The 22,562-nt window shown below is 51.0% G+C and overlaps 2 protein-coding genes across 2 annotated transcripts; both read left to right on the top strand.

Moving 5' to 3' along the window:
• Positions 1 to 1,511: 1,511 nt before the first annotated feature.
• Ctu1 (cytosolic thiouridylase subunit 1) lies at positions 1,512 to 6,431 on the top strand. Its single transcript, XM_036191527.1, has 3 exons — positions 1,512 to 1,575; positions 3,978 to 4,509; positions 4,789 to 6,431. Exons 2-3 carry the CDS (start codon positions 4,002 to 4,004, stop codon positions 5,424 to 5,426), a joined length of 1,146 nt encoding a protein of 381 aa, XP_036047420.1. The 5' UTR covers positions 1,512 to 1,575; positions 3,978 to 4,001; the 3' UTR covers positions 5,427 to 6,431.
• Positions 6,432 to 17,407: 10,976 nt separating this feature from the next.
• On the top strand, positions 17,408 to 20,507 carry Klk14 (kallikrein related peptidase 14). Its single transcript, XM_036181658.1, has 5 exons — positions 17,408 to 17,447; positions 18,762 to 18,930; positions 19,393 to 19,646; positions 19,757 to 19,893; positions 20,355 to 20,507. The coding sequence occupies exons 1-5, from the start codon at positions 17,408 to 17,410 to the stop codon at positions 20,505 to 20,507; spliced, it is 753 nt and encodes a 250-aa protein (XP_036037551.1).
• Positions 20,508 to 22,562: the final 2,055 nt, after the last annotated feature.

Raw genomic sequence — 22,562 nt, 5'->3', positions numbered from 1 at the left:
TTCATAATAGTAACAAAATTACAGTCATGGAGTAGTAAATAAAATAACTTTATGGTTGGGGGTGTGTGTGTCACCATAACATAAGGTACTGTATTAAAGGGTCACAGCATCAGGAAGGTTGAGAACCACTGGTCTAGGTCTGTCTACCATGCAGCAAAACCCAGCCTTGTAGCTCAAAGGTGTAATTCCAGCTACTTGGAGGACAAAGGCAGAAGGATTGTAAATTTGAGGTCTGCATGGGCCACATAGTGAGACTCTGTTTAAAAATAAAAAGCATAGGAAGGGGCACATGTTGAGGCTATAGCTCAGTAGAGTGCTTGCCTAGTATCCACCAGGGAGGAGCTTGGGTATGGCTCAATGTTAAAACATCTGCCTAGAATCTCCCCAGTAAGGTGCTGGGAGCATAGCTCCATGGTAGAGCGCAGAGTTAGAATTCCCCAGTGGGAGGCTGGGATGTGGCTAAATGATAGAGTTCCTGCCTAGAATCCTCTAGTGAGGAGCTGGAGTGTGGTTCAGTGTGTAGAGAGAGTTGTCTCAAACTGGGGAATGATCCACGTTAGCAGGGCTTTTTATTTCAAGTTCATGAACAGCAGACTGCAGAGAGATAACGGGGCACCAGATCAGACATGTAACAAACATCCAGCAGAAACAGACTTGGGAAGCTGGGAACCATATAGTCAGTAGAAGCATCTGGCTGAAGAAGAGGGTCCCAGGCAGACCATCTCTGAACTAGCCATTCCCACAACAGATATTTTTAGTTTTATATCACACAGGATGAGCAGTAGCAGAGGTATCTGAGTACGGTTCACATCCCATCTGTGTTCAAGGATACGCTATCCTTTGAGAATTTATTCTCCTTCTGTTCTCAAGGACGCGGCATTTCCATCTCTGGCTATTTGGCTGTTCTCCCTCTCTTTCTCACAGGGCCAGGAGGCCAGCTGGCAGCTGAACAAATGCTTGGGTCTCAAGTCAGGATGGGGCAGGTAATCCCACCTCCAGAGCCAGGTTCTGGGCAACCTTTAAACAGCACACAGCGACAATTCACTGACGTAAATTACAATAGCTTGTGTAGCTGTGAGTCATCTGGACCTCCTTTCACCTTTCTGAAGAAAAAAGAAAAACAAAATAGAAGATAGAAAGGAGCAAGATGGCATATGCTTTTAATCAGCATTTTGGAGGCAGTAGCAGATGGGGTTCTGAGTTCAAGGCCAGCTTGGTTTAAATAGTGAGATCTATATTCCTTTAGTAAAAAAAAAAAAAAAAAGGAAGCAACGGTAGTGTATATAATAAATCGCAAAACTAAGAAATTACAACACAGTCATTTCTGATTTCAAGCGTTGCCAGGCCCATGTGTGCAAGTTTTGGGAGCCCTAGGATGAAGGAAAGCCGTGCCCTCAAGTGTTGCTGGGAATTGTAGTCCAAACTGCTGTAGCGTTACAGGCAGTCCACTGGAGCTGTTGCATTCTGGTAGTCGTAGGCAAGGCAGTCCAAGGGCTTGTGGGAGTTGTAGTCTCGAGGCAGCTTCCGCTCCAGGCTTCCGCGTGGCAGGCAGAGTGCTGAGCCCATTCCACCCAGGTTAGTGTTCCTCTTGCTCCGGGTCGAGCGAGCTTGGGATCGTGGTGCCACCGGAGAGTTAAAGGTCTCTCTAGAGATTTGGAACTCGCTTTTATGATTGCCAACTTGTGTTCTGACTAGTATCCCCCTCTAATCCGGTCTCTTGCCAGGCCTCTATTCACCTAGTGGTGGCAGACCACCTTCTATTGTTCCCAGTTAAATAGTTCTGGAGATCTCTCCTCTGCCCTTCATGGAAAGTCGGCCACTCGGAGGCACCCCGTGGTTGTTTTTGTTTGTTGTGTTTTTGTTTTTAGACGAAATTTCACCATGTTGTCCTGAATGGCCTGAAACTCACTATGTAGAACAGGCTAGCCTGGAATTTGCAGAAATTCACCTGTCTGTGCCTGAGTGCTAGGATTAAAGGTGTGCGTCACCATGCCTGGTATTACTTCTGGGGTTTGCAGCCTGTCTGTACACAATTTCCTCCCTCTTCCCATATAAATTTACTTAGCTCAGCCTGATTCACTCCATCAGCTCAGGACTACCGATGTGTTCTCCTGGCTTCCGTTTCTGCCTGCACCCATAAGCTACTCCTCATAACAGCAACTCCTTTACAGGATTAGAGTGACTTTGTACTCCATTCTGAATAAATGCTAGGCAGGAGGTGGTGGCCATTCTCAGGTGACAGAGATGCCAGGCAGAAGGGGCAAATTTCAGGAGCAGTGAGGTCTGAAAGTTGCCCAGAAAGAATCTTCAATGGGTCATTTGGAGGTCGATCCTGGAGGCACCTTCTGAGCTTGATGATTCTCAGGCTTGCTGGGCAGGGCTTGAGGGAATGAAGTGAGACACTGATGGCATAATCCAGGCAAGAGGGAGGATAGAATCAAAAGCTAGGAGGAAATATTTCAAGGAACAATGCTCAGCCGTGAGGGATGAGTGAGTTCTGAAAGCTGCTTGCTGGGCTCAGCAATTGCACAGTACTCTTTGGCCAAAGGGGGTGTGTTCCTAGGATGCTTGAGAGTAAGAGGGAGGAGCCACGGGGGGGGGGGTGCCTCACAGGCTGTCAGTCCAAGTGCTAACCTCAGTCACTGAAGAATGTAGGAAAGATAACTGGACTAGATCTGCTGATTGTTATATGCAAAACAGCAAATATAAAGGTGTTGAGATCAAGGCAGAGAGACCAATGATCCAGACAAGCATGCTGGCCATGGAGTAGGTGGGAAGTATCTGGCTTCTCCCTCTCTTTTGAAGCCACAAACAGGATTGGCTGTACTCGTTTGTTTTTTTTTTTTGTTTTTTTTTTTCCCGAGACAGGGTTTCTCTGTAGCTTTGGAGCCTGTCCTGGACTAGCTCTGTAGACCAGGCTGGACTCACAGAGATCCACCTGCCTCTGCCTCCGCTGGGATTACAGGCGTGGGCCACCACCGCCAGGCCGGCTGTACTCTTTTAGGGGAGCTGAGCATGAGTTCTGAGGATGGATTAAGGACTTTGGAAAGCAAGTCAAGACTGGACTTTGCATTTTGAGCCCTCCACGGGGTGAGTGATCAGGGTGGTCCTAGACCCCAGAGAGTCTAGTCTGAGTGCCTGGAAGGGCGGAGCTTCACCTCCCTGTAGAACATCATTTTGTGAACGGAATCAGGGATGTGGGGGTTGAGAGCTGAGTGGCATTGGCCTCGTGGGAGTGACAGTAAATCGGCATTTGCCAGATAATCCTGATCCTTGTGGTAAATCCCAGGGCAGCTACCTGCTCGGAATGACCAGACACCACTGAACAGTCCAAGCTGGAGATGCAGTGCTCTGGAGAGAGTGCTGAGCCTGGAAAGCTTTTACTGGTCCAGCACAACTGGCAACCTAGAGGTGGTGCAGGCAGCTGCTGTGTGCCTAGAGGAGGAGGGCAAGATGCCTTTCAGGGGGCTCTGTCTCATATCCCACCTCCTCTACTAAAATCCAAACATCTGTAGCCCTCTGTCTTCTGGGTTCTGGTCAGCGCTGGAATTCAAAGTCAGTGACACCTATCTTGGTCTCCATGGTCAAGGCTGTAACAATAGTGACCTCAAAACTGCAGCTGTGTTCTTAAAGGCACCTCACTTCTTGCATGTCTTCCTCTCTGCCCACCCCCACCCCCACCCCTCGAAATCACACCGTCAGGTCTTGACGCAGAATGAAGCTGCCTGTCCTTTAGTCTCCCCTGTGCAAGGGCCACTCTGGGTAGGTCGTCATTTCCACAGCCTCCCCACAACATAGACTATCCATGTGACCCTCTGCTGTCTCCCTTCAGCTCCAAAGTGCAGACATCCCGGGTGACCAGCTTCCTTTCTTTTTCCATTAGCCCAGCAGTGTGGATATCTCTTGTGACCCCTCTTCTCTCCCGTCAGCTCCGCAGTGTAGACGCCACAAGTGATCCCCTACTCCTTCCTTCACAGTGTAGACATCACAAGCTTCCCGCGATGCCCGCCCCAACGTGCTCCTCCTGCCACGCGGCCCGCGCTGCCCTCCGCCGCCCGCGCTCGGGGCAGGCTCTGTGCGGCTCCTGCTTCTGTGCGGCCTTTGAGGCCGAGGTGCTGCACACGGTGCTCGCAGGGCGCCTGCTGCCCCCTGGTGCCGTGGTGGCCGTGGGCGCCTCGGGCGGCAAGGACTCCACGGTACTGGCGCATGTGCTGCGCGAGCTCACGCCGCGCCTGGGCATCACGCTGCACCTGGTGGCGGTGGACGAAGGCATCGGCGGCTACCGAGACGCAGCGCTGGAGGCCGTGAGCAGCCAGGCAGCGCGCTGGGAGCTGCCGCTCACCGTTGTGGCCTATGCAGACCTGTTCGGGGGCTGGACAATGGACGCCGTGGCCCGCAGCACGGCCGGCTCTGGCCGGAGCCGGTCCTGCTGCACCTTCTGCGGGGTGCTACGGAGGAGGGCGCTGGAGGAGGGCGCTCGCCTAGTGGGAGCTACACACATCGTGACAGGTGAGCACAGGAAGGGTGTGCAGGGGTAGTGCATTGTGTGAGGAAGTGGGGTGGCATGGTGTCTCCACCACCCCCTCTTCTCTCTGGGATCTCTGTGTCCCCACTTTATGGTCACTTCTCCGTTATCTCATTACTAAGGATTTACAGGATCGTCTCCTCAGTCTCTTGGCCCAGGGGTCCCCAACAGCCTCCTCCACTTTTCATTTCCTGGGGTTCTTGGCGCTCCCCTCCCAGCCCCTCCTCTCTGTCCCCATCCTTCACCCAAGCTCTCTCCCGCAGGTCACAATGCCGATGATATGGCGGAGACAGTGCTCATGAACTTCCTGCGTGGTGATGCGGGGCGGCTGGCACGGGGCGGAGTGCTGGGCTCTGGGGGCGAGGGGTGCGCGCTCCCGCGGTGCCGGCCACTGCAGTTCGCTTCGCAGAAGGAGGTGGTGCTGTACGCGCACTTCCGCCGTCTGCGCTACTTCTCCGAGGAGTGCGTGTACGCGCCCGAGGCCTTCCGTGGCCATGCTCGCGACCTGCTCAAGCAGCTGGAGGCAGCGCGGCCATCCACAGTGCTGGACCTTGTGCACTCGGCAGAGCGCCTAGCTCTTGCCCCGGCGGCTCGGCCGCCTCCTCCAGGCACCTGCTCCCGCTGCGGGGCGCTGGCCAGTCACACACTCTGCCAGGCCTGCGCGCTCCTGGATGGCCTCAACCGAGGCCTGCCACGCCTGGCCATCGGCAAGGGCCGCCGCGTGCTGCAAGCCCAGCCACCACTGCCCGGGAGCCGAAGCCAGGCCACCAGTGACGCTGTGGCCCCACCGGGACCCTGCACCTGTGAGCAATCCAGAGATGGAGCCACCCTGTGCCGGAATGGAGGGGGCCAGGCAGGAGCCACCTGTGTCCTGCAGAGTGACCTGAGCCCCACTGAGTGACCTAAGCCCTGCACTCTACATTGCCCTGTGCCCTTGGGAAGTGACTGTACCCTGTAGTGCCCTGTGCCTGTGAAGCGATCTGTGCACTGTGAAGTGACTGCCCTGCAGTGTCCTGCCCTTCTAGAGCTACCTGTGTCTTATGGGAGGACCGTGCCCTGTGCAGCAACCTTGGAGAAGCTGAGGAAGCCCCAGGCTGCGCACTTCTGTGGGCTCAGGGAAGCCCCGGCTCTCACTTTGTCTGCCCAAGTCAGGTAAACAAAGTGAAACGAGCAGTGGAAACATACTCACAATCATCACTGTGCCCCTTTCATCGAGGTAAAACACAGCTCTTGCTCTAAGGGAATCAGAGAAAGCTGATTCTGAACCAGAGGAGAGTTTCCATGGCTGGGTGCATGGATTCAGGTCGCCCCGGAACACTGCTGTGGAAGCAGCTACACAAGCATTTACAGCCCTGGATCAATATCAAGCCAATATTTGGCCAAATACTCTGGTGTAGGCAGGTTACAGCAAGGCTTGGGAAACCCCTGCTGTGGGTCTCAGCTGCTGTCTGGTGCATTCTTAGCCTGGGAGTCCTTGGAAGACAGTGGTCTGCTTAGTTGATTCATTCCAAACCAAGTTTGCATGGTTTTCATATGACTGTTGGGTCAGTGTCCTGGTTGGTTCTTTTTGCTTTTATTTTGCCAACTTGACCCAGGCTGGGATCATCTGACAAAATGCCTCCATAAGATCGGCCTATAGGCAAACCCATAGGGCATTTTCTTGATTGATGATTGATCTGGAAGGCCCCAGCCCGCTGTGAGTGGTGCAGTCCTTAGGCAGGTGATTCTGGGTACTATAAGAAAGCAGGCTGAGCAAGCCAGTAAGCAGTGTGTTCCTCCGTGGCCTCTGCCTCAGTTCCTGCTCTGACTTCCCTCGGTAATGGAGTGTGAGCTGAGAGACGAGAGAAATAAAGCCTTTCCTCCCTAAGATGCTTTTGGTCATGATGTTTTACCGCAGCAATGGAAACCTAACAGAGTCAGCATGCGTGGCTTCAACACACACATTGCTTTCTAGGGCTTCATTTTAAGCTTTGCTTGTGATGCTTATAGGTACCTTCTTGTTTCTTCCCTGTGGCAACCTATTGGTCACTCAGCTGGAAGACCACAGGGGCTGTCACCCACCCTTGCCTACTCCTTGTATCTCTTGTGGGAGGGTGCCTGCCTTGTAGGTGAGGAAGGCACTCCGAGCTTGGACTCTGGAGACAGAACTTGTGCCAGGTCCCTGTCTTAACCTCTCTAATCTACCATTTCCTCCTGTGAGAATAGAACTGGCTTGCCTTCACCCCATCAGATCTTGGAGAGTTGAGAGTCCAGTGGTCAAAGTAGTCGGCCATGTCCAACTTGGGGCTGCATTTTAGGATTGGCCACCAGGGGGCTCCAGGCTTCTGGGTGCTGTCCTGCCATATAGGAAATTGAGAGGCTGAGGAAACTTCCCCAAGAGACTTGGTGGTGGTGGTCTCCCCTCTGGGTGAGACCTGGCTTCTCAAGAGCTAACTGCCTCCTGCACTAGAAGCCTTCCCTGATCCTCCCCAATCCCTGTTGACTTCTTGAACTCGGTAGGTACCCAGTTTGCTAATGAAGATAGGCCTGAAAGGCAGAAATGGATGCCTTGCTTCCTTCAGGTTCCCTTGGGGTTATTAAGTACCGTGTCAATTATTCATTCAGCAAATATTGGACATTCCTTTGTCTGGTCCTCCAGGTGCCAGGAAGCTGCAGGGGGCAGAGACAGGAGCCCCTCCCTCCAGGCATTTACAGCCTGGGAGAAAGAACAATATACAAATAAATACTGGGCCATTGTGACTGTCACTTTTTCGATGCTGGAGATTGAATGAAGGGTCTAACATGCTGAGCCACACCCCCAGTCCCTCCCGGGAGACCTAGGCAGGGGCTCTACCACTGAGCCACACCTCCTGGGGATTCTATCTCCAGCTGCATCTCCAGCACAAAGGTTTGTTTTAAATAGAATAGAGGAAGGGAGGAAGAAGCAAGACCCTCTCATAAAGTAAGGGACGAATCTCAAAGATTTCTTGGGGAAGAGCTCCCTCTGGAGGAGGGAATTGCCAATTCAGCAGCTAGGGTATGGGATCCCTTCCAAGGATCAAGGGGTTGGGGGTCCATTAGCCACATCGGAGCTGGACCAGGTGTGTATAGTCGAATACTTGGGTTTTATTCTAACAGTGAAAGCCAGTCTTCCGAGGGCTTCTATTCCGGGAGTCCATCCAGCGCCACTTTCTGAAAATCGCTTGGCTGCTCTAAAGAGAAGCAGCAGTGGATAAGAAGTGGAGATGAAGGACTGGGGTAGGTGGAGCTGAAGATTCTCCAGGCAGATTGTATGTACAGCTCCAAGCTTGTGTGTTTGTGGGGCTGGCTTAGTGTCAAGAAGGCGTTCCTCCCTTGTTAGTGTAGGAATGAGAATAATGTATGTTTAATACTTTATGGTAGATGAACGTGCAACCCAGCCAAGTAACTTTCCCAGAGTCACATAGCAGTGACTCGGGGAGGGGGCAGGGGCTCTGATCAGAACGCTGGGAACCGGAGGACCTGCTTCCTGAGGCATACACAGCAGGGTGCCTCTCATTTTTCGGAGTGTCCCTGGGACTTTGCCCTCCTCCTGGGCTTCTAGAGTTAGGAAGGTGCTGTATTCAGATTTGACCACGAGAGGGCGCTGTGACCACATCTGCTCACCAGGTGGCCTTGACCCCAAAGCTGGGTTTCCAGCCCGAGCCCTAACAGCACCAGTCTCTAAATCTAGAGAAGTTCACACAAAGATGCTTGTGTCCATGCCTTGCTCAGACTCTGAGTATGAGACCTGTGATGCAGCTAACTGCAGAAGCTGCTCAGGACAAAGGCCAGAGAAGGAGAGAGGTGGGAAGAAAGGAAGAGGGAGGAGAGAGGGGTACATGGCAGTCGGGTGCTGAGAGGTGTCAGTGGGGACTGTGTCCTGTCCATTTAAGCAGAGAAGGGGTGGCTTTGGGGAGAGAGCCCTGCCCCAGCACAGAGCCGTGTAAAGTGGGTCAGAATGCTTTGCTGACTGCAGGAAAGTTTCTGGCAGAGGGAATGGCTAGTCTGCAATCTGGGACTGGAGGACAGGCCAGAGGTGAGGAGAAAGTGAGTGAGGGGCAGGCAGGAGATGCAGAAGCAAGCCCTGCAGCTCTCCCAGCAGAGGCAAGATAAGGATCGGGATTGCAGACACTTCCTGACAGCTCCCAGTCTGCCCAGCCTAGGGTGGGGGGGAAATAACTGAGTCAGCTCTGGCCCCTGCCCTCAGTGGGCTCTCCCTCTGGTGGGGAAGCAGGTACAGGCACTGACAAGTTGGGACCAGAAAGTTACACGCCACTGGTGCTATTGTGAGGGTTCAGAAGGACACGGACAGCAGAGAGGTGGGGCACCCAGCTCAGTGTGGTGTGTCATAGAATGCGGAGGTGATGTTTAAACCAAGACCCAGGAGCTGAGTAAGACTGAGGCCAGGAAAGGGACAAGAGAGGAAACTGCCTGGTAGAATGGTGGTGGATCTGAGTCCACAACTCAGGAGATGCCTGTCCCTGTGGGCAGCATTGTTCCAGGTACAGGAGGTAGGATGCTGCCCTAGAAAGGGACAGGGCTCCCCAGAAAAGGTCTACAGCAGACAGGGTTAGGCTGGGGATGTGGCTCGGTGGGTAGATCGCTTGCTTAGCATGTATGGAGCCCTGGTCTCCATCCCTAGCACTGCTTAAACTGGGTGTAGTGGTCCACACAGCTGTAATCCCAGCACCGGGGAAGCAGAAGCAGAGGATCATGAGTTTAAGGGCATCCTCAGCTACGTGGTAAGGTAGAGGCCAGCCTGGCTATACAAGACCCGCTGAGGATCTGCGCTTGAGAGAGTGGAGGGCTTGGTGATGACGAGAACAGGGACAAGGGCATAAAGAACCTCTCATCAAGAGTTGAGAATCCTTCGGACACTAGGTGTGTTTTAAAACTTTAAAAACTCCTGTGTGAATCCAAAGACTATGTAAATAGGGGCTTGAGAGATGTCACATCCACTGAGAGCATCTATTGCCCTTGCAGAGGCCCTGAGTTTTGTTCTAAATGCCTGCATTGGGTGGTTGACAACATCCTGTAACTCCAGCTCCAAGAGATCTGATGCCCTCTTCTGGCCTCTGCACCTGTACTCACATGCATGCACGCGCGCGCGCACACACACACTTTAAAATAAATTCTTTAAAAGACAGTATAAATACAAGAGGCACCTCTTCTAATAGGCAGACCAAACAGATTCCCACTCAGGGGGACTTACGGGGCTCTTTGAGAGGACAAGCAGCTTGCTGAGGCAGGAAGGCAGGAGGAAGAGTCAGGTATCCCTGAGGAAGCCTATGGCTTTGGAAAACAGCCTCTGTTGGGACCTAAAGTACCTTGTATTCATTTTTAATGTGGTGGCGGCTCTTCCTAATTCTAGTATCCTGTGTCCTGAGTTCAGAAGCATTATCTCCTAGCAGGGACTTGACCAGCAAGAAATGGGCTTTCCCCGCGATTATTCCACAGCCTTTTCCAGCTGTGCCCTGTCTCAGAGCTGAGTCACAAGACAAACTTCAGGTCTAAAGAGAAAGGAATTATGGGTGCAGAAGTCCTAGAATTAGGTTTGAAGATAATGTCACTCATTCAGTGTGATCCACATCATCCCATCACACACACCAGGCACCAGATGAGGTACTGGGGATTCAGCAATGGACCAGGTAGGCAAGGTACCTGCCCTCACGAATCCTCTGGGAGACACATCCCTTCCCTTCCCTTCCCTTCATGAGGTTTCTCAGGAGGCTGCACAGGCTTAAGTGGGTGACATTTTCCTCATCAGAGTTGACACTCAAGTTGTTGGAGACACACTTGTATTCTGAATAAGAAAGTAAATTAATAAAACATGAAGGATATTAAACAGTGATGAATGCTCACGTACACACACACACGTGTGTGTGTGTGTGTGTGTGTGTGTGTGTGTGTGTGTGAGAGAGAGAGGGGGGGGGGAATAAACACATAAAACAGATTAAAACAAGACACAGGAAGGAGAACCATAAAGGCAAAGACAGGAAGAGAGCACTCAGTTCAGAGAGGGGTCGGGGAGATGGCGTGGGTAGGGCGGTGGCGAGTATGTTCAGGGAGAGGGGACGGCAATGACAAGGTCCCTAAGGTGGGAAGACACCAACCTTAAGAACAACACAGAAGCATAGGGGTCTGAGGCAGAGGTCATGGCGAAAGGAGAGGTCGGAAGGATGCTGATTGCCTAGGGACACTCGGAATTTATTACAGTTCCATTATGGACTTAGATGGGTTTTGACAATGTGCTGTTTTGGGTTTTAAGACCACAGCTGCTATGTGGAGAATGGGCTTGGCATGCATGGTAGGGGTTGAGTGAGCACGGAAAGTGGAGACCAGTTGGTGTGCTATGCACCCTGTGCTGGTGAGAGGGAATGGAGGCTGGATGGAAGGGAGGGGCTGACAGGAGCTAAGTGGTGGACCCTCTGCTCTCTATTCTGGAGCTAACACGACAGGACTTGCCAGTGTGGCAGGTGGGGATGTGGGTGGGAGGCAGGGAGTGTGGGCAGGAGTTGGGGGCCACTCCCAGCCTTTGACCTGAGCAGCTTCTTGGTTTCTGATGGACCACAGAGCTTCAACAGAAATAAATGGGAGACAGTGTAGATGGAGGGATTAGAGGAGGTCCACTGCCATCAAGGATGCATGGTGTTAGCAGGCACCAGAGGGTATGAATGCTGACTTAGAAACATCTACAGATGGGGTGGAGAGATGCTCAGTGATGAAGAGCACGTGGTGCTGCTCTTCCAGAGGACCAGAGTTGGGTTCCTGGCACTGACCTCAAGCGGCTTACAACCACCTATAACTCCAGCTCCAGGAAATCTAATGCCCTCTTTTGGACTCCATAGATTCTTCCTTTGCCAGGGGGCGTTGGGTAAACAGAGTCACATGAGTTCTAAAGCCAGAAAGGGACATTGAGTCAGGAGGGCTGGTATTCAAATCTGTCTCCTCACCTGTAAAATATGTTTCAGCATGTGTAAGAATTGATACTTAACACAAGGAAGAAGCCTACCCCTGAAAAAGAGGTGGGGTGGGTAGAATCACATTTGTGATCCCAGCAATTGAGAGGGGGAGGCAGGAAGTCAGAAGTCCAAGCTCTGCAGAGAGTTCAAAACCAGTCTCGGGACCCTGTCACCAACAAACAAGCAGGAACCTTGGGAAGCTGGGGGTGTCAAGATATGTCCTTCAGAGTCTGCCTAGCCCAGCACTGTGCAGCAAGAGGTCAGGAGCCCGGAGAGAGAGAGGTCCTACCAGCTTTTGAGGTCCATAGTCTTTCCATGGCCACAGCCTTCCTCCCCTGATACCCTTTTCCATAGCCCAGCTGAGCCACAGGAAGTCCTCCAGGAAGGACTCCACCTCTGAGGGACACTTCTGGTGGATGCTGTGGATGGTTCAAGCATAGCTGCTCTTCCACCCCAAGACACCTGACCCTCCCAAGAAAGGTCTCAACACCAAGACTCCTGTCTCCACTTCTTCCTCTCCCCTAGTTTCTGACCACCTTTAGCTCTCCTGACTCAGCATCCATCCTGCAGGTGCCTTCTTGGCCTCCTTGTTCTAGCCACTTACCAAAACAGTGCCCCTGCAGTAACATGGGCACCAATTCCCAGTCATTTCCAGTACTTTCCACCTCACCTGAATGTATGTGGCCCTGAAGATGAGGTCTCTCAGAAAAAAAACAAAAAACCAAGCCACTAGACAGGCATATCCTCCACTTCCTGCCGCCTGACCCACAACCCACACCCAACCTCACCCTTCCCTCTTCCTCTCTGGACAATGGGAGAGGCGTACTTCCTCTTGTCTGGGACTAATCTCACCACTTAGCCAGCTGTACCATCCACTTGAATATTTCCCAACTACAGCAGGGAAGAGCCTTCATCTAGGTTCGGATCACCATGTGGCTACACAGCTTTGTGCAACCCTGAGCAAGGGAGCTGACTTCATCTTGACTTCCTTGTCTAGTACAAGAAAAGGACAGAGCCACACTGGAATGTTTCAGTTCTCACGAAGGTAGGGAAGGAGCCAGTGAGTTAATTTGCTCAACATGGCATGAAATCCTATTGGTCACATAAGCAGATGTGCTGATGAAGTCTGCAGTTGCCCCAAGGGACAGAAGAAAGATTCAGTACAGTTGTAGGGTTTGCACACTGCCTTCTTCTCTCCTCAGATAGGTAAACATGCCATTTCCTCTCAATCAGCCTCAGTTTCCCAATCTGTAATCCCAACATGAGGTAATGTCTACACACTTTCCGGGACATACACACCCTTTGGTTTCCATTCTCTTTCAGACATACTGATGACTGGCCTCTGTGTGGTCTCACATCTGCCAGACCTTTCTACCCCAGAGCACCTGCTTCCATTTAAAAAGGATTTGCTTTTGTTATGTTTTTATTATGTGTAGATATGTATTTCTGTTTGTGTATGTGCACGTGAGTAAAGTGCCCTAAAAGGCCAGAAGGGGGTATTGGAGCTGGAGCTGTGAGCAGCCTGAAGTGGATACTGGGAATCAAACTCCAGTCCTCTGTAAGAGAAGTACTCACTCTTAACTCTGAGCCATCTCTTCAACCCCTGTTTCTTTCCATATAGTCTCTTAATATATGACACATAATTGTAATTACATACTGTGTTTATTTTTTTCCTTTCGGAATCCAAGATAGGGATTTGTTTTTCTTATTTGGTCAATTTTGTTCATTGCTATGCCCCTGGTACCTGGAATCATGCTGGATAGACGCACAGTAGGTGCATAAGTAAAAAATGTTAGTTGAAAGCATTGAGGCAGAGGGAGGGTAGGTAGGTTGGAGAATAGAAAGAGCGTGAAGGAAGATGCTAGCTTGCATAGAGAATGGAGCTAGAGGGCTGAGGATGTGGCTCAGTGGGTAGAGTGCTCGTCTAGCAGGAGGTTGTCTAGCAGGCATGAAGCCCTGGGTTCCATCCCCAGCACCAGATAAACCAGGCATGGTGGCTTATGCCTGAAATCCCAGAATTCAGGAGATGGAGGCCGAAAGATCAGAATGTTCAAGAATGATCAAGAATGTTCAAGAATATCAGAATGTTCTGCTGCCTAGCAAATTTGAGGCCAACCTGGGCCACATGACACCCTGTCTCAAGATGAAAATAAGAAGAACATAGCTGGGAAAGCTGGGCATGGTGGGACACATCTGTAGCTCCAGCACATGCACAGCTGAAGCAGAAAGACAAACCCATCTTTAAAACCAGGGGTGGAGCCGGTGGGGTGGCTCAGTGGATGAAGGCACTTGCTGCCAAAGCTGAGGACCTGAGTTCCATCTCCAGATCCCCACATGGTGGAAGAAGAGAGCTAAATCCTCTAAGTTGTCCTCTGAGTTCCACACATGTACCTTCACACACACACACACACACACACACACACACACACACACACACAAAAATAATAATAATAATAAACATGCTTTTGAAAAGAGTAAGTTGGAGAGTAATAGAGAAAGACACCCAACATCACAGCTTACACATCAGCTTACAACCTCTAGCTTACACACATACATATATCACACACACAGGAAGGAAGGGAGGAGGGGAGGAGGGAGAGAGGGAGTGAAGGAGGGAGGGAGGAGGGTTGTAGGAGAGAAGAGGGAGGGGGAGGGAGGAGGGAGGGAAGGGGGAGAGGAAGGCAGGAGGAGGGAGAAGGGAGGGAGAGAGAGAAGCAAAGCCTGTGAGCAAGGTGGGTGACGCTGACAGAGGAACACAACAGTGTGGACACACAGTCCCACTGACGTCCTGAAAAGCAGCCGGAGAGGAAAAGGCACAGGGCAGTACTGCCCCCTCTGTCTTCCAGGTCAGCCAGTTGTTCCTTCCTCTCCTCCCTTCACAGCTTCCCTCAACTCCTCCCCACCCCACACACCTTTCAAACCCTTTATTCCCAAAGATGTCTCTTTGCTGTCCTTGTCCTCCAAGGCAACTACCCCATTTAACAGTGTTTCAGAGCAGGGCTGGAGAGACAGCTCAGCAGTTAAGAGCACTTACTGCTCTTGCAGAAGACCCAGGTTCAGTTCCTACAGAGAGGCCCACAACTATCTGAAATTGCAGTTCCTGGGATCCAATGCCCTCTTCTGACCTCTGTGGTCACCAGGAGCATGTGTGATATGTACACATACATGCAGGTAAAATGCTCGGATGGTGAGGAGATGGTTCCGTGCTGATGACTGGCTGCTCAAGCATGAGCATCTGAGTTCAAACTTCCAATATCCACATTCAAAACCCCAGGTTTGGCCACATGCAAGCCATAACCCCAATGATTTGGTGGTGAAAACAAGAGGCCCTCAGGGACTTGATGGCTGCGAGCCTCGCACCAGGCTCAGTGAGAAGCAAGCCTTCCCTGAAAGGGACAGGAAGAGAGTAATAGAGAAGGACACCAGACATCCTCCTCCGGCCTCTTCCTGCACACAGCCATGTGCACCCACATGTGTGCACACTCCACACATAAACCACACCTACTGTACAACAGATGACTAAACAACGTGTCTCAGCTCCCAGGACACTTCTCTCTTCCTCATCCTCCTCCTGGCTCTCTCACTGCTCCTTCTGAGCCCTCTTGCCCTCTAAGCTGTGGGCTCCCATGGGTCTCCATGATGCTCCTTCCTGCTGGACTGACTTCGTATGCTCTGGTATCCTTGACACAACACTGGCTCTAGCCAGACACCTTCCCAGAGTCCTCTGTGAACATGCTGAAGTGCCCTGTGCTCCCTTCTAAGAACCCCCCACAATCCCATCACCCCAGCCCCTGCAGCATCTAACCCTTGTTTGTCTTTCTCTTCTCTTTCAGTCTCTGTGCACACCATCCTCCTGTTGACCATCTCCACTATGCTTCCTCACATCACTCACCATCCTGGCAAATTCCTATTCATCTGCAGAACTGAACTTGCCTGGGGCTCTAATAGGATTGAGTTTCTTGTTGACCTGCCCCACCAGACAGTGAGCTTGGAACTTGTTCATTAATGCATTCATTCATTCATTCATTCATTCATTCATTCATTCATTCATCCATCACAAATTGTTAAGTAACCATGCTGTGAAAATCAAAATGATGCTGAGCAAGTTGAGTGAGAACCTTGGGAGTTCAGAGTCTGGTGGGAAGAGGAAGAGGACGACGCTCTGTGATGAGGCTCTGATGGGTTGGCAGGTCATGGAGGCTTCTCTCCTTCAAGGCTTCATCTCCAACCTGTTGTCAGCAGCCCTTTCTCTCCTCTTCTTCATACTCTCCCTCTTCCTCTTCTTCTGGCATGAAACTCTATCACCCAGGGTGGCCTCAAACTCATGGTAATCCTCCTGCCTTAGCATCTTCAGTACTGGGATGTGAGCACTTACAGGTGTGAGCCACCAGACCCACCACTCAGGGTATTCTTCTGGTGAAAAGGAATCCTATTGTTTTTTAAACTTTTCACAGAGATGACCACACACTCAGCCTTAGTTTCACAGGCAGGAAGAAGAAACCCATGTGCTGTTCCCCCAAACACCTTAACAGTGACATGCTAAGCTTACTTACAGCTCCTTCAAGGCATCCATCTGAATGTGTGTGCGTGTGTATGTGGGTTTCTCCGACATTTTTCCTTGTGTAGAACCCAGCATGAATTGTCAGTGAGGCTGCCCCCTGTGCCTATGATACTGTATCATCAGAGATGCTTTCTCTCAGCCTGAGTGTGTCTCCACACTCATCTCGCTGCTTCAGATCAACCCGTAAATGAAACCCCTGGTTAGCAGAAATAGTTAGAAAGCCAGGCATGCAGATTTCCACAGGTGTGTAGATGGGCCCAGGAGAAGCACCATCCCAGAGAGACAGGCTTCTCCAGGAAGAAAGTCACTGGGAAGCAAGGTGGGGTGAGGAGAGAGGTGAGGTGGGGTGAGGAGAGAGACTACAGGCTGTGAGTCACCGCGTGGTCTAGGCATGCGACTGCCAAGGCCCAGGGAAAAATTATAATCATTAGATACTTTAAGAGGCTGGGGGGAGGGACCAAGAGGGGCAGATTGCAATGGGACCCCCCAGCTCCAAGGCCCACCACAGGCTCACCTCAACTCACCTTCCATCTCTCCTGCCTTCTCTGGGTCTGTGTCCCTCTCTTTCTGAGTTACACACACACACACACACACACACACACACACACACACACACACACACTGAGCAGGGGCTGTTTCCTTCTCTTTCTGGGTCTCTGTTTCTTCCTATCTATCTATCTATCTATCTATCTATCTATCTATCTATCTATCTATCTATCCATCTATCCATCTATTCCATCTATCCATCCATCCATCCATCCATCCATCCATCCATCCACCCATCCTCCTCTCGGCCCCTCCCAGTGTCATCTTTGGAACCCCACCCAGATTTTACCCATCCACTGCACACTCTTTAACCAGGCTGGCCACCTCTCCCACCCTCCTTGCCCCGGATCAGCCCATTCTTTCCAGATTATAGCATCTTTCACTGGGCGGGCTCCCATTAATAACTGTGTCTGCTTCTCTGGCCAGGGATGGGAGGGAAGGGAGCAGAGAATCTTGGAATGGAAACTAGGTAATAAAAAAAAAAAGTCAGAAGGGCGGTGGGGGGCAGGGCCAGCTGCCCAGGCCAGGGATAAAAAGCTTTGCTGGTGTGTCCAGGAAGAGACACCACCCTGCTTCTTTCACACTTGCAAGGAGCCAGAGTGACTGGAGCCTGGTAGGCATCTTTTCTTCACAGTTGGAGGAGCCTGTGACCCCCATCCTCTCCAACTTTGGCCTCTACCACTCAGCTCTGTCCCCATGTCACCGAGGTTCTGGGCCTCAGTGTGAGTGGTACTCACTGCCCCAAGTCTATTTCTGGTTCTTTCTCTTCGACTTGCTCTCTGCGTTTGTTAGACCTGGACCTTCAGCTCCAGAATGTTCCTTCTACTGACCGTACTCCAAGCCTTGGCTCTAGGTAAGAGCAACGGGGTCCCCTGGAAACTCTGGGATGAGCTAGGGATGGGTTCTGGGATGTAAATACGCTCTTGGAGACAGCCTGATTAGAAAGAGTCCAGAGGGGCTGGAAGACAGCTCAGCCTTGTAAACCAATGGCCTGAGTTTGATCCCTTAGAACTCATTCTTTTAAAAAATGCAGTGGACTATTGTAATTCCAACACTGGAGAGACAGAAGACAGGAGCCTCCTGGGGCCCGCTGGCCAGCCAGCCTAGCCTAACCAGCAAGTTCTAGGCCACTGAGAGACCCTGTCTCAAAAGAAACAAACAAAAAGATGGATGGTGCCTGACAGGTGACACCTGAGGTTCATCTTTGGGTTCCAGATACACAGAGAGAGCAGAGAGTGTAGCTGAGGACCTCACTCAACTAGAAGTTCATGCCCTCATTCTAAGTTTGGAGATACCAGCGAATAGGATTGGCGAGAAAGGTGGCCACAGGAAATGGAGGAGATAAGGAATTAGAGAAGATTCTGACACCTCAAGCGGCTTCCATCTGAAGAGGCCCGTGGGCTGTCTTTGGTCATGTCAGGGAAGAAGGAAATGGACTGTGAAGGGATGGTGAGTGGGAAGGTTTGGAAGGACACCCGTGTGTTGAGGAAGGACTGAGTGGCATGTGGGACTCTGTGGGGAGGAGCACTGGAGAGCTTAGCAGTTCAAGCACTTACCACTCAACCATGAGTGGAGTTCAGATTCCCAGAACCTACATAGTGGCTACTGTTTGTGACAGGCATCCTTGAATTCCAACTTTGGAAGGCAGAGACGGGATCCCCAAAGGAAGCTGGCTAGTGAGACCACCCCTAAAGAATGAGTTCTGGATTGGACTGAGAAACTCTGCCTCAATGGATAAGATGGAAAAATGATCAAGGAAAATTCTCAACATACCTCCAGGCCTCAATACATACATGTGCATACACAAATATACATGTACCCATGCATACATGTGCCCATATATATACAAATACACACACATATGAAAATGGAACAACAAAAATATTCATTGGAACCTTGAACTGCTATAGCAAGGCCCTGGATGAGCTGAACAAGAATACAATAACAGAAACCATGGAGGTCAGTTGAGGGAGGGTCAGAGAAGTCCCCGTTTGTGTTGGGGGTAATGATGCATGCATATCACACTTGGGGGAGCAGAAAGAGGTGGATGGTTTAGATATTGGACTACAAGGAAGTGTCTCTGTCTGCTGGGCATGGTACAGAGTTGGGGATTAGAAAACATTTGTCCATCTTCTCTCCCCATTCCACCCACCCCATCTTCCGCTAGCCATGGTCCAGAGTCAAGGAGATCATAAAATTATTGGTGGCTACACATGTATCCAGAACTCCCAGCCGTGGCAAGTGGCCCTGCAAGCAGGCTCTGGGCGTAGATTCCTGTGTGGAGGGGTTCTACTGTCGGATGAGTGGGTCATCACTGCTGCCCACTGTGCCCGCCCGTGAGTGATCTCTCTTGTTCTTATGTCAATAGCTTATAGAATTCCAGGGTCCCAGAGTTTAGCTGTGAGCCCAGATCTATGTACAGAACATAACACAGATGCTAGGTTGTGATTTGGAGTCTAGAAAAGAATCTCGACTGAGAGGCAGAGTTCAGAGTGTGGAGCCCTGCCATCAAGGACTTCACTCATGGGCCTATTTAGAACTCAAAACCCAGAAACCTGCATGGACACAGGAACTGAGTAAAGAACTCCAAATTGCACTTGGGTATAGCACACAAGAGGAAGGAATGTCAAAGGAGGTTGGGCAAAGAGAGAATGCCCAGGCTGTGAGAAGGGAAGGCTACAAGATGCTCAGCCACAGTTAGACTCTGAGTGAACTTCATCACCACAGAAGAAAATGGGGCTGGACATGCTGCGTGGTCAGACTTTAACCAGCATTTACTCTTGGGGTTTGTGGGACAGGATTCTTCACGTAGCCCTGGGCAAGCACAACCTACGGAGGTGGGAAGCTACTCAGCAGGTGGTGCGTGTGGTTCGCCAGGTACCACATCCCCAGTACCAACCCCGGTCCCATAACAATGACCTGATGCTGCTGCGGCTGCAGAAGAAGGTGCGCATGGGGCGAGCAGTGAGGGCCATTGCTGTGGCCACGTCCTGTGCCAGCCCAGGGACTCCCTGCCGGGTGTCAGGCTGGGGGACCACAGCCAGCCCCATTGGTAAGGAGCCCTCACCCTGGAAATACAAAGCTGGGTCTGAGGGAGGAGGCTGACCCTGGACCCCTGGGTTCATAGTTCTCTAATTGTGACCCTTCTGTGCCCCACCGCAGCCAGGTACCCCAATGCTCTGCAGTGTGTGAATGTCAACATTATGTCAGAGGAGGTGTGCCGTCAGGCCTACCCGGGAACCATCACATCCGGCATGGTCTGTGCCGGGGTTCCCGAAGGAGGAAAGGACTCCTGTCAGGTGAGGCCCAGTATCTCAATAACAGAAAAGTCAGCGGATGTGGTTGGAAGGGACTTCAGGGGTACAGACATGCAGGAATCACCCAGCTTCCTTGCCTCGTAGTCACATGTTCCTTTGGATTTAACTCTATTATGCCTCAGTTTCCTGTTTTGTCTAATAAACTTCTTAGGTCTGTGGAAGCAGCATAGAGTGTTGTGTATACATAGGGGAGTTTGGGGGAAACTTCTGGAAATCCAAGGCTAACAGTGAAAGAGGCAAAGATGGGGTGTGAAGAGACACAGAGTCATCTGGAGATACAGTGGGGGTGGGGGGGGCATCAGATCCATGGAGGGAGCCTGGGATGAGGGCAGTGCAGATGAAGCAACTACCCTGGTCTGAGGCTGGAGTCAAAGGTGAGGAGGGCTGTTGTCTAACTGCTTACTTCCTGTGGCTGATTCTATTCCTATTCCCCCTCCTCACAGGGAGATTCTGGGGGACCCCTGGTGTGTGGAGGACAGCTCCAGGGCCTTGTGTCCTGGGGAATGGAGCGTTGTGCCATGCCTGGCTACCCGGGGGTCTACGCAAACCTGTGCAATTACCAAAACTGGATCCAGAGAACGATGCGGGGCAACTGATTATCCATTACCATCCTATCATTACTGGCTGTCCTGTGCTTTCGCTGCCTTTTCCATCGTCTGATTCCTCAGCCTTCCTCCCACACACTTAAGACTCTAGTCTCCAGCCTCCTCCCTCAGACCCAGGACCCCAGGCCCAGCCTCCTCCCTCAGACCCAGGACCCCAGGCCCAGCCTCCTCCCTCAGACCCAGTATCCTTGCCCTTACTCCAGGTTCCCCCTTCCTTCCCAGGGTCTTGGCTCTGGAATCTCTCATAGCTGGTGGTCACAGTTTGAGACTCACTGGGTCCAGAAGCTGGAGTACAAATGCTCTGGACCAGCAACCTCATCCAAAGAAGGCTGCTTCAAAAACTCTTACTATCTATAAAACCAAATAAATAAAAACAAAAATGCAACAATCCCAACTTTCCTCTATGCTTTCCATTAGTCCATTCCCATGAACACTGTGTGCTGTAAAAGGGAACTGTCTCTGGCACTGAACTCTTCCCTGGAGTCTGCCCATCACTGTCCATCCACCTGCGCTTGGGTTCCCCATCTCTGAGCTGCCTAGTTTCTTGGCTACTGCACACATAGAGAGTAGTCAGGGTAGGGGGAGAACATCTGAGTTCAAGTTCCAGTAAAGCCTGTCTCGTTCTGCCTGTTCATCTTTAACCTTCATCCCTGGCTCCAATCCCCCACAGAGGCAGGATACAAATGACCTTGAATGCCAGGGGTCCAGGCCCAGCCCCTCCTCCCTCAGACCCAGGGGTCCAGGCCCAGCCCTCCTCCCTCAGACTCAGGGCTCCAGGCCCAGCCCTCCTCCCTCAGACCCAGGGCTCCAGGCCCAGCCCTCCTCCCTCAGACCCAGGGCTCCAGGCCCAGCCCTCCTCCCTCAGACATAGAACCATGAGTATGATACAGAAGCAGATTTTGCCAGCTTCAAGCAAGCCATCCCTAACTTCCCAAGACTGTTATGTCATGAAGCTCCCTGTCTTCCATTCTCTCCTCAAGCAGTAGTTATTGAACACCCACTCTCAGCAGTCATTTGTCTATTTTGGATACCTACTGTGCAGTCCTCAACCTAGTTGCTGGAGAAGACACGGTCAAAATTCCATCCCCAAACCCTGCTTGTATAACCTGCTTGTACATTCTGGCAGTGGGCAGCCCACAGGAAATAGTAAACATCAAAAAAGTCAAGTGGTGCCGTCCCTGTGAATTAAAATGGCCATTCAGCTAGGGCTGAGTGGCGGTGCCCACTCATACTTATGGAAACAACTGGAGAAGATTCAGGCATTTAAGAGTTGCTTGATAAACACAACCATTGTTAAAATTCAAGTGACATAAATTTATAATGAAATAATTTGGAAAATAAAATCAAAGGGCTGGAGAGACGGCTCAGCAGTTAAAAGCACCGGCTGCTCTTCCAGAAGACCTGGGTTCCATTCCCAGCAACCACATGGTGGCTCACCGCTGTCTGCAGCTCCAGTTCAGGAGGTCTGGTGCTGTCTTCCAGTTGCTGCAGGGACTGTAGGCATGTGGTGCACAAATACACATACACAATCCATACAAACCTAAGAATAAATACACATACACAATATACACAAACCTAAGAATAAATACACATACACAATCCACACAAACCTAAGAATAAATACACATACACAATATACACAAACCTAAGAATAAATACACATACACAATATACACAAACCTAAGAATAAATACACATACACAATCCACACAAACCTAAGAATAAATACACATACACAATATACACAAACCTAAGAATAAATACACATACATAATACACACAAACCTAAGAATAAATACATTTTAATAGATCAATCCATACAACAGCATTCCTACACTTTAAGCTAACAGTGGTTGTTTGAGACCATTTGTGTATATGGTGTCCTCTCTGTCCATTTTCTGTTTGCTGTGACAGAATGGGTGGCAAAAGCCACTCAGGGATTAGTTTACTTTAGCTCACAGTTTAGGGGATGTGGACCATCGTGGTGAGGAAGGCATGGAGGAGAAGTGCTGCCTTCTCACAGCTAGGTGGGTCAGGAGGGAAGGA

Source organism: Onychomys torridus, chromosome 1, assembly GCF_903995425.1.
Source record: "Onychomys torridus chromosome 1, mOncTor1.1, whole genome shotgun sequence".
NCBI lineage: Eukaryota > Metazoa > Chordata > Mammalia > Rodentia > Cricetidae > Onychomys > Onychomys torridus.
The sequence above is the reverse complement of the archived record's forward strand: the minus strand, read 5'-3'. Positions and strand labels throughout refer to the sequence as shown.

Coding starts and splice junctions, on each gene's coding strand:
- Klk14 (XM_036181658.1), top strand. CDS start 17,408: ATGTTCCTTCTACTGACCGTACTCCAAGCCTTGGCTCTAG. Junction 17,448..18,761: donor ACTCCAAGCCTTGGCTCTAG/GTAAGAGCAACG, acceptor ATCTTCCGCTAG/CCATGGTCCAGAGTCAAGGA. Junction 19,894..20,354: donor GAGGAAAGGACTCCTGTCAG/GTGAGGCCCAGT, acceptor CCCTCCTCACAG/GGAGATTCTGGGGGACCCCT.
- Ctu1 (XM_036191527.1), top strand. CDS start 4,002: ATGCCCGCCCCAACGTGCTCCTCCTGCCACGCGGCCCGCGCTGCCCTC. Junction 4,510..4,788: donor AGCTACACACATCGTGACAG/GTGAGCACAGGA, acceptor TCTCTCCCGCAG/GTCACAATGCCGATGATATG.